This window comes from Neomonachus schauinslandi, chromosome 5 (assembly GCF_002201575.2).
Source record: "Neomonachus schauinslandi chromosome 5, ASM220157v2, whole genome shotgun sequence".
NCBI classification, from domain to species: domain Eukaryota; kingdom Metazoa; phylum Chordata; class Mammalia; order Carnivora; family Phocidae; genus Neomonachus; species Neomonachus schauinslandi.
Genome location: NC_058407.1, coordinates 9,011,916 through 9,025,518, shown reverse-complemented (window position 1 = coordinate 9,025,518; position 13,603 = coordinate 9,011,916). Strand labels below are relative to the sequence as shown.

Sequence of the window (13,603 nt, the reverse complement as noted above, 5' to 3'; positions counted from 1 at the left end):
GCAGAGCAGGTGGGAAGTATGACGTTTTGTGGCTTCCAGCATATATGAACGAGAGCATATTCACTTCCACATGCAAACCATAACCTCTGCGGGAACCCCTAAAGGCTTCATTCCAAGACTGCGAGTCTCCTGCCACAAGTTGGCCCACTCCCCAGTTTTTATGTCAGAGACCCTGTAAAGCAAGCATTGTGTGAGATGAAAAGCAGCGAGCAGAGCAGAGAGGACAGGGTGGAAAGGTCAAAGGACTCCTTGCCATCATTCCTAACAATACACCATCTACCCTTGTGAGATTTTTGTGGACAAGGTAAACATTTGGGATATACTTATGCTAGAAAACGCATGCTCAAAAATTTGTCTGAAATTCAAATTGAACTGGGCATTGTGTACTTTATCTAGCAGCCCTACCTAGTGAGGGATACACTTTCTCACTCATTCTTCCTGAGAGCCACAGCATGTCTCGGTCATTGGTAGTTATCGTGGAATATGCATAAAGTCGCGGTAGTTAGCAAACATAGAGTGCCTGCGATGTGACAGGCACCTACTCAGTGTTTTAGACGGATATCTCAAATATTCAGATATCTTCACAAGAACGCTAAGGCAGGTATTATTATTATTATTCCTGTTTTAAAGATGAGAAAAATGAGACTCAGAGAGATGAAATAACTTGCTCAGGATCACCCAGATAGCTAGTGGTACAGCCAGGATTTAAACTCTGGTAGCTGGACTCCAAAAGGCCACGTACTTGCCCACCTCACTGAACGTGGCAGCTGCACCAAGCAAGGGGTAAATACATTGAGTCCCCCAGGAGAGTAAGAGAGCATGAGAGCATAGGGTATATGACAAGGGCAGACCCCGAGCAAGGCTTAGAAGGGGCAGTTGAAGTTAGACCCGATGCCTTTGTTTATGTTAGAAAAGTGTGCCCCTAACTTTAAGCAGATGCAGCCCCACATCAGGCCTCAAAACCTGATAGAAGAGCACTGGTTAAATTTTAGCCCCCACTGCAGCCTCACCCATGTGCTCTTGTACAGTAAACAACCTGCGCAACTGTACATAGTAGCCTGAGTTAGGTAGCAGAAGGAGGACCAGTGCAGAGGTGAGGATGTGGAGGGAGTGCTTAGAGAATAATGCAAAGCCATCCTAAGGCATGTGCGCATGATATTCTGAAGTCTATTTAGAGAGATATGATGGGGAAGAGATTGCTAAGGCCTGAAATGGCAATAGGAGAGTCGTGAGTGGATCTGGGGGGTAGCATGACAACATGGCATCGACAAATTCTAAATGGGAAGATGACTCTCAGAAAGTGTGTGCCAGAAAGCTTCAACATACAGGAGTCCTTTCTCCAACAAGCAAGTGGGATGGGGGGATGGAGAATGGGGTCACGGGAGAGAAGGTGACAGCAGCCTATTTAAAAGGCATAAAAAGAAACTCAACAGACTGGAAAAGTGGACAAGGAGTGGGGAACAGAAGACACAAAAGAGGGCAAGTGAGTGAAAAGACGAATTTCTTCCACATTGCATTTCCCCAAGCATGATCCTGAAAGAGTTGCTGACCCTGTTCTGATTTATGTTATTTTCCTATAAGGTTATTAGACAGTCATTTAAGGAAAGGGCACAGGCACAGCCCAGTTTAATCTCAGCAAGGCATTTGGTTGCATTTTTCATGAGACCCTAGAGAAGAAAATGCAGAAAAACATGGCAGAATGATAACTGCTTCATCTGGTGGATTTGGAGTTGATGCTCAGAGAGTGCTGATGAATAAGTTCATGGCAACCTGGAGAGAGTCATTCAGTAAGAAACTTGAGTTCAGAGATATAACCTGTTTGCTTATGATCACACAGCTGGTGAATGAAGGAGCCAGGACTTGGGCCCAGCTCTGCCTGACTCCAACGCCCACGTCCCATTTATTATGAAATAAAGGCCAAAAAGGCATTAAGCTTGCTTGTGAGAAAAGAGTCGGGAGAGAAACCAGAGGAGAGGAATACAAATCCATGCCCAGATGAATCGTGATGGACAGAAGAACTGGCCGACGCAAAGACCAAAACAAGATCAAAATCAAAAAGATTAACTTTGAACCTCACATTTTGGCTCCCAAAAGCCTCTTGCAGAAGCAAAGTAGAGGGGCCTGGCATGACCCCTCTTCGCACTGGGGAGCATTTGTGCTTTCGTCCCAGTGCTTGCTGTGCAACCCCGCATGGCCAATAGACTAACATGTTATTAAAGCTCCGTGGTGCAGAGGAAGTGATTAAACAGTGCCCTTCCACTGAGCCAGCTGAGACTGTTTCTATGGGCTGACTTCTAGGTAACACATTTTAAGAAGGACATTGACAAACTGTGATGTCACCTGAAGGAAATGACCAGGAGAGCAAGGAGTCTGAGCCTTGTCACGTGGAGGGTGGTGGAGGAGCCAGGGATAGTCAGGCTTAGAAATAAGAATTTGGGACTTGGGAGTGTCATCTTCACACATTCAATTTTTTTTTCTCCTTAGGGCAGAATTCAAACTGAAAATAATAGTGAGACACTTGGTTCGATAGAACCAACTCACCAAGCTGTTTAGTTGCTTCCAGTTCCATCTTCCCTAGGACCATTCTCCATCATCTCAATAAATTAGGGAAATACGGGGCCAACTTCCTGGGTCACCTCCAACTTGGAGAACCTAAGGTTTAGGGGATCAAGACTGGCAATTAAAAAGGAAGAGACTACATTAAGCAAAGCAAATACAGATGTTCCTCAGTTCAAGCGAACTCAAATTATGACCTAAATTTCCAAAAAAGATAAGAATATTATAATGTTTATCTGATGAAAGTAATGTGGAATAGCATCCCTTCTATTGGCAGCTTTCTAGTACCTTTATGGGGTGACTTGATATATAAAAATGTAATTACCTCCAATGTTCAAGGGATAGACTTATTGAATGAAGCCAGGAAAACTGTTGTATGGGTTAGCGTCCACTTTGGCAAGCTCTGAGCCCAGTGAACTAAAAAATGACCCGCATTCCAATAATAAGTGGGGGCTTGGGAATATAAGTAAAAGTGACAAGAAGATTGAAGCAGTTGTGGTCACAGAGTCATCTAATCTCTGGTTTTGTGCTCTGCCCAAATAAGAATTAAGGTAGCACAGGGTGCAGACGGTGAAGGAAGAGAGAGAGGGTGCTGAGCGGACTCGTCACGTTTGGGAGTGATACTACAACCCTGGTGATGACAGGGCAAGAAGATGGATATACAAATATATATATATATATGATAAATGAGCCAAGCCTTCAGAGCCCAAATCAATAAACACAAACATGAAGTGAACAGACGGGAAGAGAAGGAAAAGAGAACATGAAGGCACCATAAAATCCTGGTGATATATTTAAAGAGAAATCATGATGTGAATAGAAATTAGAAAGTGAAGGGATGGGGGGAGAAGCCTGGGGATTTGTAAAATGTCCGTCTGTCTGTCTGTCTCCTTCCTGCCTCCACTCATATCCACTGCCACCCCCTCCCGCCCTTCTTGTAGGACTCATTGAATAATTTCTAATTGGGGTGTGTGTATCTTTAATGCTTCATTCTTGTTTGGATTTCGCCAGCAGGATTCATGGTGTTTCTGTCGACAATTGTCATTGCTTTAGGGAACAATCAGGATAGCACAAGAAAATGGCAAGTGATACCTCAGTCTGGCGGCAGTGGAGTGGGGCTGGGTGGGCTCTTCCTGTTTCATTTCTGTCGCTGATGTTTTGGTTTGATGTTTTCATGGTGTCGTTTCAATAAGAAAAGTGTAGAAGATGTAAAAACAAAAAGATTTGAGGTACACTTGTTCTAACTAGATTCGCAGTAAGTCACTGGCATTTAGAGGAGAAAGAAAAAGAGCTCCGAACAAAAGCAGACTAGATTGTGAGGAATGTTGATGCTGGGAGAGGTTAGAAACCCGTGACCTCGAAAGACAGAAAGAGAGAGAGAGAAAGGAACAGAAGGGAAAGGCAAGGAGAAGAACAGCCGTGTGTAGGTTTATTAACTGAGATTGCTTCCATTTCGGCAAATGGGCTTAAAGCACATGATTGCTTGGTCTGAGGTCAGCTGGGTTTATTGCAGACTTTGCTTTCTCAGACCAAGAAAGAATTGGCTTGAATTTTGTGCGTATCTGAGAATTGTGCCCATCAATTTCTTGGCTGAAGGACAGCCACCCAGGGAGGTGCAGGGGGCCCTGAGCTCGTTAGTCATTATCCTGAGCTAGTGCAGGACTTCCATTTTTGCTGGTGCTGGCAAAGGCAGTGTGGCGAAGGAAAGAGAGCACAGCCTCAGGGGCGAGCAGACACCTACGGTAATCGGGCCCCTCTGTTTCCCAAGTATAAAATGGGTGTGGTGGTCATGGTTGTACTAGTAATAATGATCATAATCATAATCATGTTGCAAAGTGCCTGTGAAGTCCTTGGCCCATGATAGACCATATCAATACATGGAACTTAGTCTCAGCTGATTCTTGTCTCTAGACTTGGGTGAGGCAGACAGACGGCAAAGCTTAGAAGCCAGATCAGTTTTCGGTTTCTCAGCCTTCCACCTCCCCACTGCCCTTTGGTTCATGCTGTCTTTTCTCTCTACTTACGGGATTGTCTTGATGACGATACATTACGTCCTGCCTTCTGAAATCGCTGCAGCCAGGACTCCATAGGGAGTAGAGAGAAGCTAGCATTCTCCCCCCGGGAAGGGGTATAAGCTTGGTGGATTTTTGAAAAACGGTATTTTGAAACTGTTTCCTCTACGAGAAAGGAGAGTAGATAGAGGAGAGATGATTGGAGAGACACTGAACTGTCAAACGCCGAGGATGAGCAGGGTGTTCCACACCCTGTCCCCAGCCACACTGAGAATGAGCATTATTATCTGAATTCTTGATGCAAAACCTGAGGCACAGGGGAGGTAGGGTTCCCAGCTAGCAAGGGAGCAGCAGAACTGAGATGTGAAAGCAAGTCTCTCTGACAGCCAGGTCCGTGCACCTCCACTGTGACTGGCAACCTCACTTTGCAGAGAACGGCAAGTTAGGGGACGAAAAGAATAGAAGGTGCTTGAGTTTGATAGAACATAGACATTACACTGAAAGAAAAGGATATTCTTCTTACAAAAAGTTTGAGGACAAGTGACATTTTATGTGATGTGCTTTGAACTTGGAAAAAAAAAAAAAAAGAGGGGCGCCTGGCTGGCTGGCTCAGTTTGTGGAGCATATGACTCTTGATCTCGGGGTTGTGAGTTTGAGCCTCATGTCGGGTGTAGAGATTTCTTAAAAAAAAAAAATCTTTTTTTTTTTTTTTAAAGAAAGTTTCATTTGATATACCAGACTGGTGTTGATTACAGAAGAGTAAGATGATAAGTAACCAGAAGAAGGAAGAGCAAATGACCCTCTGTCTTGGGCATCACTCAATTTAGAAGGCAGGGGAGGGGAAGGGACCTGAACAGGGACAGTCCCCTGATTTGTCTCCACCCTCTTCTACTCCCTTCTCCTTACCCTCCCTCCCCTCCCCAAAACAAAAAACCTTAAGCAGGAAAAGAGGAACTAATTAAAAAAGAGGAAAACATCCTTGAGACCGGTGAGATCTCCCTAATCCACAGTGACAGGCAGGGACCTAGAGAACAGCAATTTGATTAAATAAGGATATAAGGGATATAGAGGGACTCTCCAGTTGTGTTAAGTTTGTCTGTGCGTCTTTGAAATATATTTATTTGGCTTCCAAAACTAAAAACAAGTGCCTTCTAGCTGAAGAGATGATTCCCACTTAGAAAATAGGGAGACATCTCAAAGGCAAGGCCAAAGGGTAGACCGAAACCCTAAGCGGTTGGCAGAGGGTTGGCAGGAGGTGCACTGGGAAAGACAGCGTCCCAAGATCAGGGTGCCTAAAGGCAGCCTCAGCGAGGGGATTACAGGCTGAGCCTGAGACCCCTCCCAGTCTGGGAGGAGAGAATAGTACACCTCTCCTGCCCGTGTCTCAACTCTTGCTCCGGGACCCACTGCCCATTCGTTACCTGTCCTCAGAGACAGCTCTGTTGCTGCTTTCTGCAGAAGTGAAGCAGCCAGAGGATGATTGTGATGTGGGAAAGACACCTGCAGGGGAAATGGAGCACACCCTCAAGGCTTCTTCCTAAGCCATTTCCTTGTGTCCCCAAGACTGGCGTCAGCAGATCAGCCACTGAGGAATTGCTATTCTCGGACAGGCTTCGGAGGGCCCCTCGAGTTCCCCATGTTCACCCCTGCCGGTAATGCCAGGGGAATTTATGCCTTCCTGGGGCTTTGGAGGGGGAAACAATGAGTCACTTAAGGACAAGAAGAAAATAAGAATGTCTCATGTGTGCAAAATCATTTTAAATGGACGCTTTTAGAGGGTACTAAAATCTCAGCCAACTAGCCAGGAATGGTTTGGTGGAGTATATATATTCCACTTGTCTTTGCTTACTTTGGTTGCAATAAAGTCAGAAATGTTTATATCCCATGGAGAGAACACCTCCAGGTCCTTCTGAGAAGGCTGTTTATTCCCCTGAGATCCTGAACCTAAAAAGAAATGGTCCGAGTCTCTGACTGGGGAGGTCTAGATAAGCGTAGGAGCTGCTGGTTGTAAATCTTTGAAAGCAGAGGCTCCTGATGGCCATTCCCAAGTCCATGGCTATCTGCAAGCTTGGTGCCGCCATGATTCAACCCCCACGTCACCCTCTACATGTGGCCACAGATCCGAGTCTCCAGAGAAACCAGAAGGAGGATCTTACTAGAATAGGATTTGAGGGTTTCTATTTTAAAGGCTCCAGGGATGAGTTAGAAGTAATTCAAGAGCAGGCACAGTAAAGAAACATGTACGCCGTGTTAGACATTCAGCGAGCGAGAAGGTTAACATTTCCAACATGACCAGCTGATTAAGAGGTATTGTGTAAGCAGGGATTCTGCTGGTAGAATAGAGCAAAAATGTTGCCCTTTGAAAGCCCAAAATGAAGAAAGGCCAGCTCTTGATCTCTTTGGCCATGCTCAACCTTTTTTCTTCCCTTTTTTTCCAGAATTGATTGATTTGGATCTCTGGAAGAATATTTAAGCAATAGCCAACAGGTGAATTATAGGTAGTTGTCCATCCTAAACTTACAGATTTTCAAGGAGGGCCATCTATGACCTTTCTCGGTATCCTGTTCTATGTCTAACGCCCAGGAAAAGGTGATAAACTAAGGCAAAAAGTCTCCAACCACAGCTGTAGGGTTCAGATAAAAAGAAAAACACACAGTAAGGGTTTCAACATAAATCATTAACCTAGAATCAAAAGCAGGAGTGAGGGACTAATCACTTTGAGATGAACGGGACCATCTTTCCAGGATAGTCAGGGAATTCAAGCAGTAGAATATGAGTAGGAGCTGATGATTTCCAATTCTTTCCCAGCAAAGTCATTCTGTATTGTATGGGCTTTAGATTCCTTGAAATGTTAAAATATACATGCCTTAAAACACACAAGAGACAAGAAGGACAATTGGCCAAACCTGTACTCAAGATGCAAAAAAAAAAAAAGTTACAGGATGGAACCGACAGTTTGGGGTGCACCATTGCCCTCTGTTGGATTAAATAAATCAGCTTTCGTGTGGGTGTGTGTTATATTATCTCTGGCTGAGTTTGCTGAGAAGTCAGGGCGCCGTTGAGTGGGAAATTAATTCGTCCTTGTAAATGGGTCCTCTGCCTTCCCTGAGGAAATAAATTACAGTTGTAACTGATGGCAGGTCGCTTATCACGTTTTCATTCACTCAGCATTTACTAAGTGCCTACTAAGCACTGGTTCGATATTGTAGGGAATCTAAGAAGAAATAACACCAAGCCCTGCTACCGTTTATGGAAAGCCTACCGTGTGCGAGCATCTCTACACACGTGAACACGTAGCACCCCCGTGAAGTAGATGTGGTCACTCCCGTCTAATGGATAAAGAAACAGGACACTTGGAAAGGGAACGGCACGTCTTGGATTTAAATCCAGGCCCATCTACTCCTAAGCCCACACTCAGTCCACTAAGCTACAGCTCTCCCCCCTCAGGAAGTTTACAAACTACTAGGGGAAGTAAGATATAGATAGAAGCATCTATACCAGGAGCCCACAAACTACGGCCACAAACTATGGCCAAATTCCACCCATCATGTATTTTGGCCCATGAGCTAAGATGGTTTTTATATTCTTAAGTGGGGTTGGGGAAGAAAAATCAGAAGAACAGGAATACTTTGTGGCATGTAAAAATTATGTGAAATTCAAATTTCAGTGTCCATAAATAAAGTTTTATTGGAAGCCAGCTACACCCATTCAATACTATTCTCTCGGGCTGCCTTCCTGGCTACAACAGCCCAGTTGAGTGGCTGTGGCCCTCCTTGAAAATCTGTAAGTTTACAGCCCGCAAAGCCAAAAATATTCACTCTCTGCTTCTTACAGAAAAAATTTGACGACTCCTATTCTATACTCCAGGGTAGACTGTTATCTATCAATAGGAGAGGTGTTTAAAAAGTGTTCTGGGAGTTAAGAAGAGAGGAAACTAACATTTATTTAACCCACGGTGGGAGGTGCTAGAAGGATATACACAGGTGTGCTCTGTTTTAAGACTCATAGATGCAGGAAAACCCAGATTTTAAAACAGATAAATTAAAAGGTAGTTATCTGCATAACAAATTTTCCTTTTCATTTTGTAAAGGGATTCACCATGGGGTTCCTTTGTAGAATGAGCCTCTATAATGCATGCTAATATGATGCCACTTACAAATACACTATTCCTAATAACTTTTCAAGAACATATCCATTGTACAGTGAGGCTTAGCTATAATCCTTTTTTTTTTTTTTTTCCTGGTAAGGTTTCCTATTTCTGAAAAGTAATGAAACTGACCTTGTTAATTCAGAGCAGGGAGTAAGCACTTTGCCTTCTCATTAACTCCGGAGGGACTTTGCCTGACAAATAGAAAGGCTGTGGGTTCCAAATCTCCACATTATGTGAAGTTAAACTGCTGGGAGAATTTTACATTTTTAGCCAAGCTTCTCTTGGTAGCTGCAGTCAAAGTCCTTTCATGTAAACTCCTCAGTGTTCTATCACTGCATTTCATAACAAGATAAATTAATAAAAATTACGTTTGTCATTACCGTCCTGATAAATATGCTAAAGCAATATTTATAAAGAGCAATGTTTCTCTCTTTAAAAAAAATAAATAACTGAATTACAGCATAAACTGGTGCAAAAAGTCACAAAATATTTAAATTAGCGTTCTCTCCAGCAAAATAGGAAGTGGTGTTGCCGATTCCATTTAGGACCCAGCTCCTTCTTTCTTTGGGTCCTGAGCCTGAATCTTCCAACAGCTTTGTGGTGTTATGCAATTGCTCTTTTTAAGAGATGCATAAAACGGAAACCTTGGCTATTCATAGCCAACTTAGGAGGAGCTGAAATCTTTCAAGAAGTTTCTCGCCTGGTACGAGTTTTGAGGGTAACTACGCGTTTCTGAACACATCCAATTAATCTGGATTTCACATGGCGGCTCTTTTAAAGAGCTGTCTTGTGGCTTTTGTTTTCGTCTATGTGGTGACTGTATTTTAGAAGTAGACAAACATTCCTGGTATATAAGCCTGAATATTTTTCAGGGTTTTTTTTGGTGGTAAAAGAAGCTTAAATGGAAATGCAGGGGCAGAGAAATCGTGCCTGGGGAAGTCCTGTGTGGTCCTGCCAAGTGCCGCAGCAGATCTGTGTCACGGGGCTGCTAATGAATATTGCACGCAATTCATAAAGGGGCAAAGGGAGAGAGACGCAGAGGGATGGTGAGAAGCAGAGCCAGCATGAAGGGCAGGAGCCCTGCATGGTTCCGAGGTAGGATTCTTGGACAAATGGCATCCTCAGTGGGGGCGGGGGGGGGGGGGGGGGCTGCAGGAGGGGGCTTGACTGCCCCTGGACACTGTCACTTGTCATTCACGTTCTGTAGCAGGCAGCATTTCAGCCATTTCTGAAGCTGATCACTGGACGGAAATGCACATTGAATCCATCCGTGAGGTTCTTTAAAGAGATGTCTCTCTCTTCATCTCCCTCCCGAGGTCAGAAGCACTGTAACTGCACACAGCAGCTGGAAGGTTCCATTGCGTTCTTGAACTCTTGAGCTGGCTGCACTTCCCCCCCCCTGCCCCTCCCCTTTTCTCTTTTGTCTTGTAATTGTTGCTACCATGTTTTTAAGATAATATATATAGTAGAAGGTACAGACTATAACAAATGGATAAATACTGAACAAAATACGTTAGTTCAGTTTTCTTTTTCCTTGGTGGTGGTTTAAAAGTTTTCAAAATTAAGACTAATGGATATAGAAAAATGGGATATAAATTTCCATGCATTTTTATGATCAAACAGAAGATGGACCCCTGGGGGTTGGCACTGCTATTAGGGAAGCAGGGAATGGTAACTTCAAGGGGAGAAATTGCAAAGCCCTGGGTTTGGAATGAAAATAGAACATACCCCACTCCCCCCTGAACATCTCCTTCTTACCAAACAGCATCTGAGCAGATTTCATTTCACAAATGGAAATGGGAAATGGGACGCACCCACATTTTTTTTCAAAGTGATTTCATGAAGAGTGGGCCTATTTAATTGGGTTTTTGGAGCCAGGATTAATGTTATAAGCTAGGGAGTTCGGTGATGTGCCCGTGAAGTTGACTTTGCCATACCACCTGCTTCGTGGGGGAAGGCAGAGAAGAGAGCCGCTTCTCAGAAGCAATGCTGTTCTGCCTCGGCCTTCTCACCGAAGTCACGCACGGCCAGCCTGGACCAAGCACCCAGGCTGCATCCGAGGTACACATAACGTAGGAAAGATCTTCCCAAGCTCAAGGTCATATCTAGAGCATGCCTTGGATATTTTTTCATCCCTAATTTATGTGATTTTCTAATATGTTTAGCATTTGCCCTCCCCTTGTCTCCATCCTGCTTATTAAGGTAAATTTGCATAGAAATGGGATCTTGGTTTTCAGGACCATTCACCTGACACTTGCTCTCCTGAGGTGACCAGTATCTGCTGTGGATACCATGACGGTGACCCGCAGACACCACATCTTCCCGCAAGCTCAAGGCAAGGCCTTAATTAGGGGAGGCCTTTCATGTTAAAGCCACAGGGTGAAGCAAATCAGCAAAAGCATTTAGCACTCACCAAGGAGGGCAGAATACTCCTTCCTGTCGAGTGGGCCATCCTAGGTCACAATTTTAATTCGCCTTAGAGAGACAGATCCTGAATAAAGGGTACAAAAAGTATATCTATATTTTTGTTTGGAAATAAATTTTGGCTGGTGATAAAGCTCAGACAATTAACTATGACATTTTACTCTGGCTCCTGAAATATTTTTTGCTTAATACCTACCTTCGGGATGGGTAATCATCATCTCTACAAATTGCCTTTGGAAGACTAAGCAAATGTGTAAAATCAGAGAGCCGAGCCCCTTGCTGTTACCACTGCGGCAGTTGGCTTTAATCCCCTGATCTCTGCGGGCTGCACCCTCCCACCGGCAGCCACCTTCCTCATTTACCCAAATCTTGTCGCTTGGGTGGAAATTCCCACTGAGAGTGTGATTGTGGTCCTGGTTTATTGGTTACTGAAAGCCATTAGGTGTGAAGTTACTAGCCTAAAGTGTTCAGACTTAGCCAAATTCTGATAAACGTAAATGCCAAACAACAGCTTCCAAGACTGTCCTAACAGCAAACTGTCTTACCAGAAAACCAAAGGATTTGCGGGTCATGGAGAATAAGCATCAAATTTCAGAGAGGAAAGTTCATAAAAGATGGGAGAAATCAGAAGAAAACTCGGGCTGCTTTTGGCAGGCTACCTTTGCTGAGGATAAATTCATTCCATACAATTACTTTTTTTAAGGATTATTTATTTGTTTGTTTGTTTGGAGAGAGCACACGTGTGCACAGGGGGAGGGGCAGAGGGAGAGGGAGGGAGAGAATCTTAAGCCAACTCCATGCCCAGTGCGGAGCCTGACTCGGGGCTTGATCTCACAACCCTGAGATTATGATCTGAGCCAAAATCAGGAGTCGGGGGCTCAACTGACTGAGCCACCCAGGCACCTCTATTATTAGTTGAATATTATGATCCCCACTTTACAGACGAGAAAACTGAGATCCCAAGAGGTTTAGTTATTGCACAAAATCATACAGCTTGTCACCAACAAAACCAGGACTCTGCTCTTTCTTACAGACATGCTTCAGTGTCTCCTAAAAAAAAAAAACAAAAACCAAATACCAAAAAACAAACCAACTATATTTCATTTGTAGGCTAACTTTTTTATTTTATATAGGTCTTGTGTATTCCTGGGGGGGGGGCGGGAAATAATATTTTAACTTGATGCTGAAGTATTAGAATGAAATTTTTAAAAAATATACTTGGCTTACACTCTAATAATGAAATAAGGAATCTGACTAATCTAGTCCCCTGCCTCTAGAACCAGAACGCTTTCCACTCTCAAACCATGTGGAAGGACGCTGAGTTCCCCACTGGCCAATGCTGCCTAATTCTCTTAAATGATTCAGATGTAAAAGGGAAAATGGCATCTGTCTAATTAACACTGCCTGGTTAAATATAGCTGCCAAGGGACAGCCTCAGGACGATGTTTACAGAACAGTCTTCCAGCCCCTCGGGCCTCAAGTTAGAGATGATAGCGAGTCTTCCATCCTTATCAACCAGAAACAGGGATGCCCCCAGAAAGGGTGACAGGCCAGACTGGCAGAGGGAGATGAAAGGAATGGGAAAGGGGGTGCTGGCCTGTTCCCCGCTCCTGGCATGCGGGGATTCAGGGAAGAAAGGGAGGCACATACTACAGCTCCCTCCCGCAACAATTCCCCAGGATTCGAAAGCCCTCCCTGTAGGCCTGGGCCTCGCCCTCAGGCCTGGAGGCCTCGGACCAGGCGCCTACCACCTGCTCAGACTGCTGTGCAGCCTGCAGCTCTCCTCTGGACAGAAGGGCATAATGAGCACATTACTTCTCTTCCAGCTTCCCATCGCGACATGGAAGCCGTCGCCAAGTTTGACTTCACCGCCTCAGGCGAGGATGAACTGAGCTTTCACACTGGAGACATTCTGAAGGTAGGTGACGTGGGGCCCCCTCGGGGGCCCTGGGGAGTTTGGGTTACTCTGGTCAGGTCTCCGAGTTCACCTACCAACCCATGCCTTTGTTTCTTAAGAACTACACACAGCTCCTTTCAAAAAGAGAAGTTCACCTCAATCAAAAGGGTTCCTTCTGAGCCCTCCCAGGCACCAGTTTCCAGACTGGGTGATGGAAAGAAGCCACCACCCTTGTCCTGAGATGCTCGTGGTCGGGCCGGGGGGGTGGAAAGCCATCCAAAGGGCTCTTACAGATATTCTTGTCTAAATGTTCAGGGAGCACACGTGAGGGAACCTTGAGAGACGGGGTCGCAGGAATGAGCCGCAACTTCCGTTGTCAGGGAATGCAGTGAGGGTGAGCTGGACTTTGACCTCAAGCTCGGAGGTGAGCCAGCCTGGGGGGCATTCAGTGAGCATTGTGAGGAACTTAACAGGAGGGTGCGGGTGGAGACAGCCTGGGAAAGACAGCTGGAGGGGACGTGGGCCAACAGAGACCTGCACATCCGGCCCCTCGAGGACGCCTTA

At 44.9% G+C, this 13,603-nt stretch overlaps 1 protein-coding gene across 1 annotated transcript in view; it reads left to right on the top strand.

Annotated features, from left to right (window-relative positions):
- GRAP2 (GRB2 related adaptor protein 2) overlaps positions 1-13,603 on the top strand; it is a 61,151-nt gene that overhangs the window by 29,673 nt on the left and 17,875 nt on the right. Inside the window, exon 2 of the mRNA XM_021687692.1 lies at positions 12,969-13,060. Within this exon, the coding sequence (XP_021543367.1) occupies positions 12,983-13,060 (78 nt within the window). The 5' untranslated portion in view covers positions 12,969-12,982. The remainder of the gene's footprint in view (positions 1-12,968; positions 13,061-13,603) is intronic.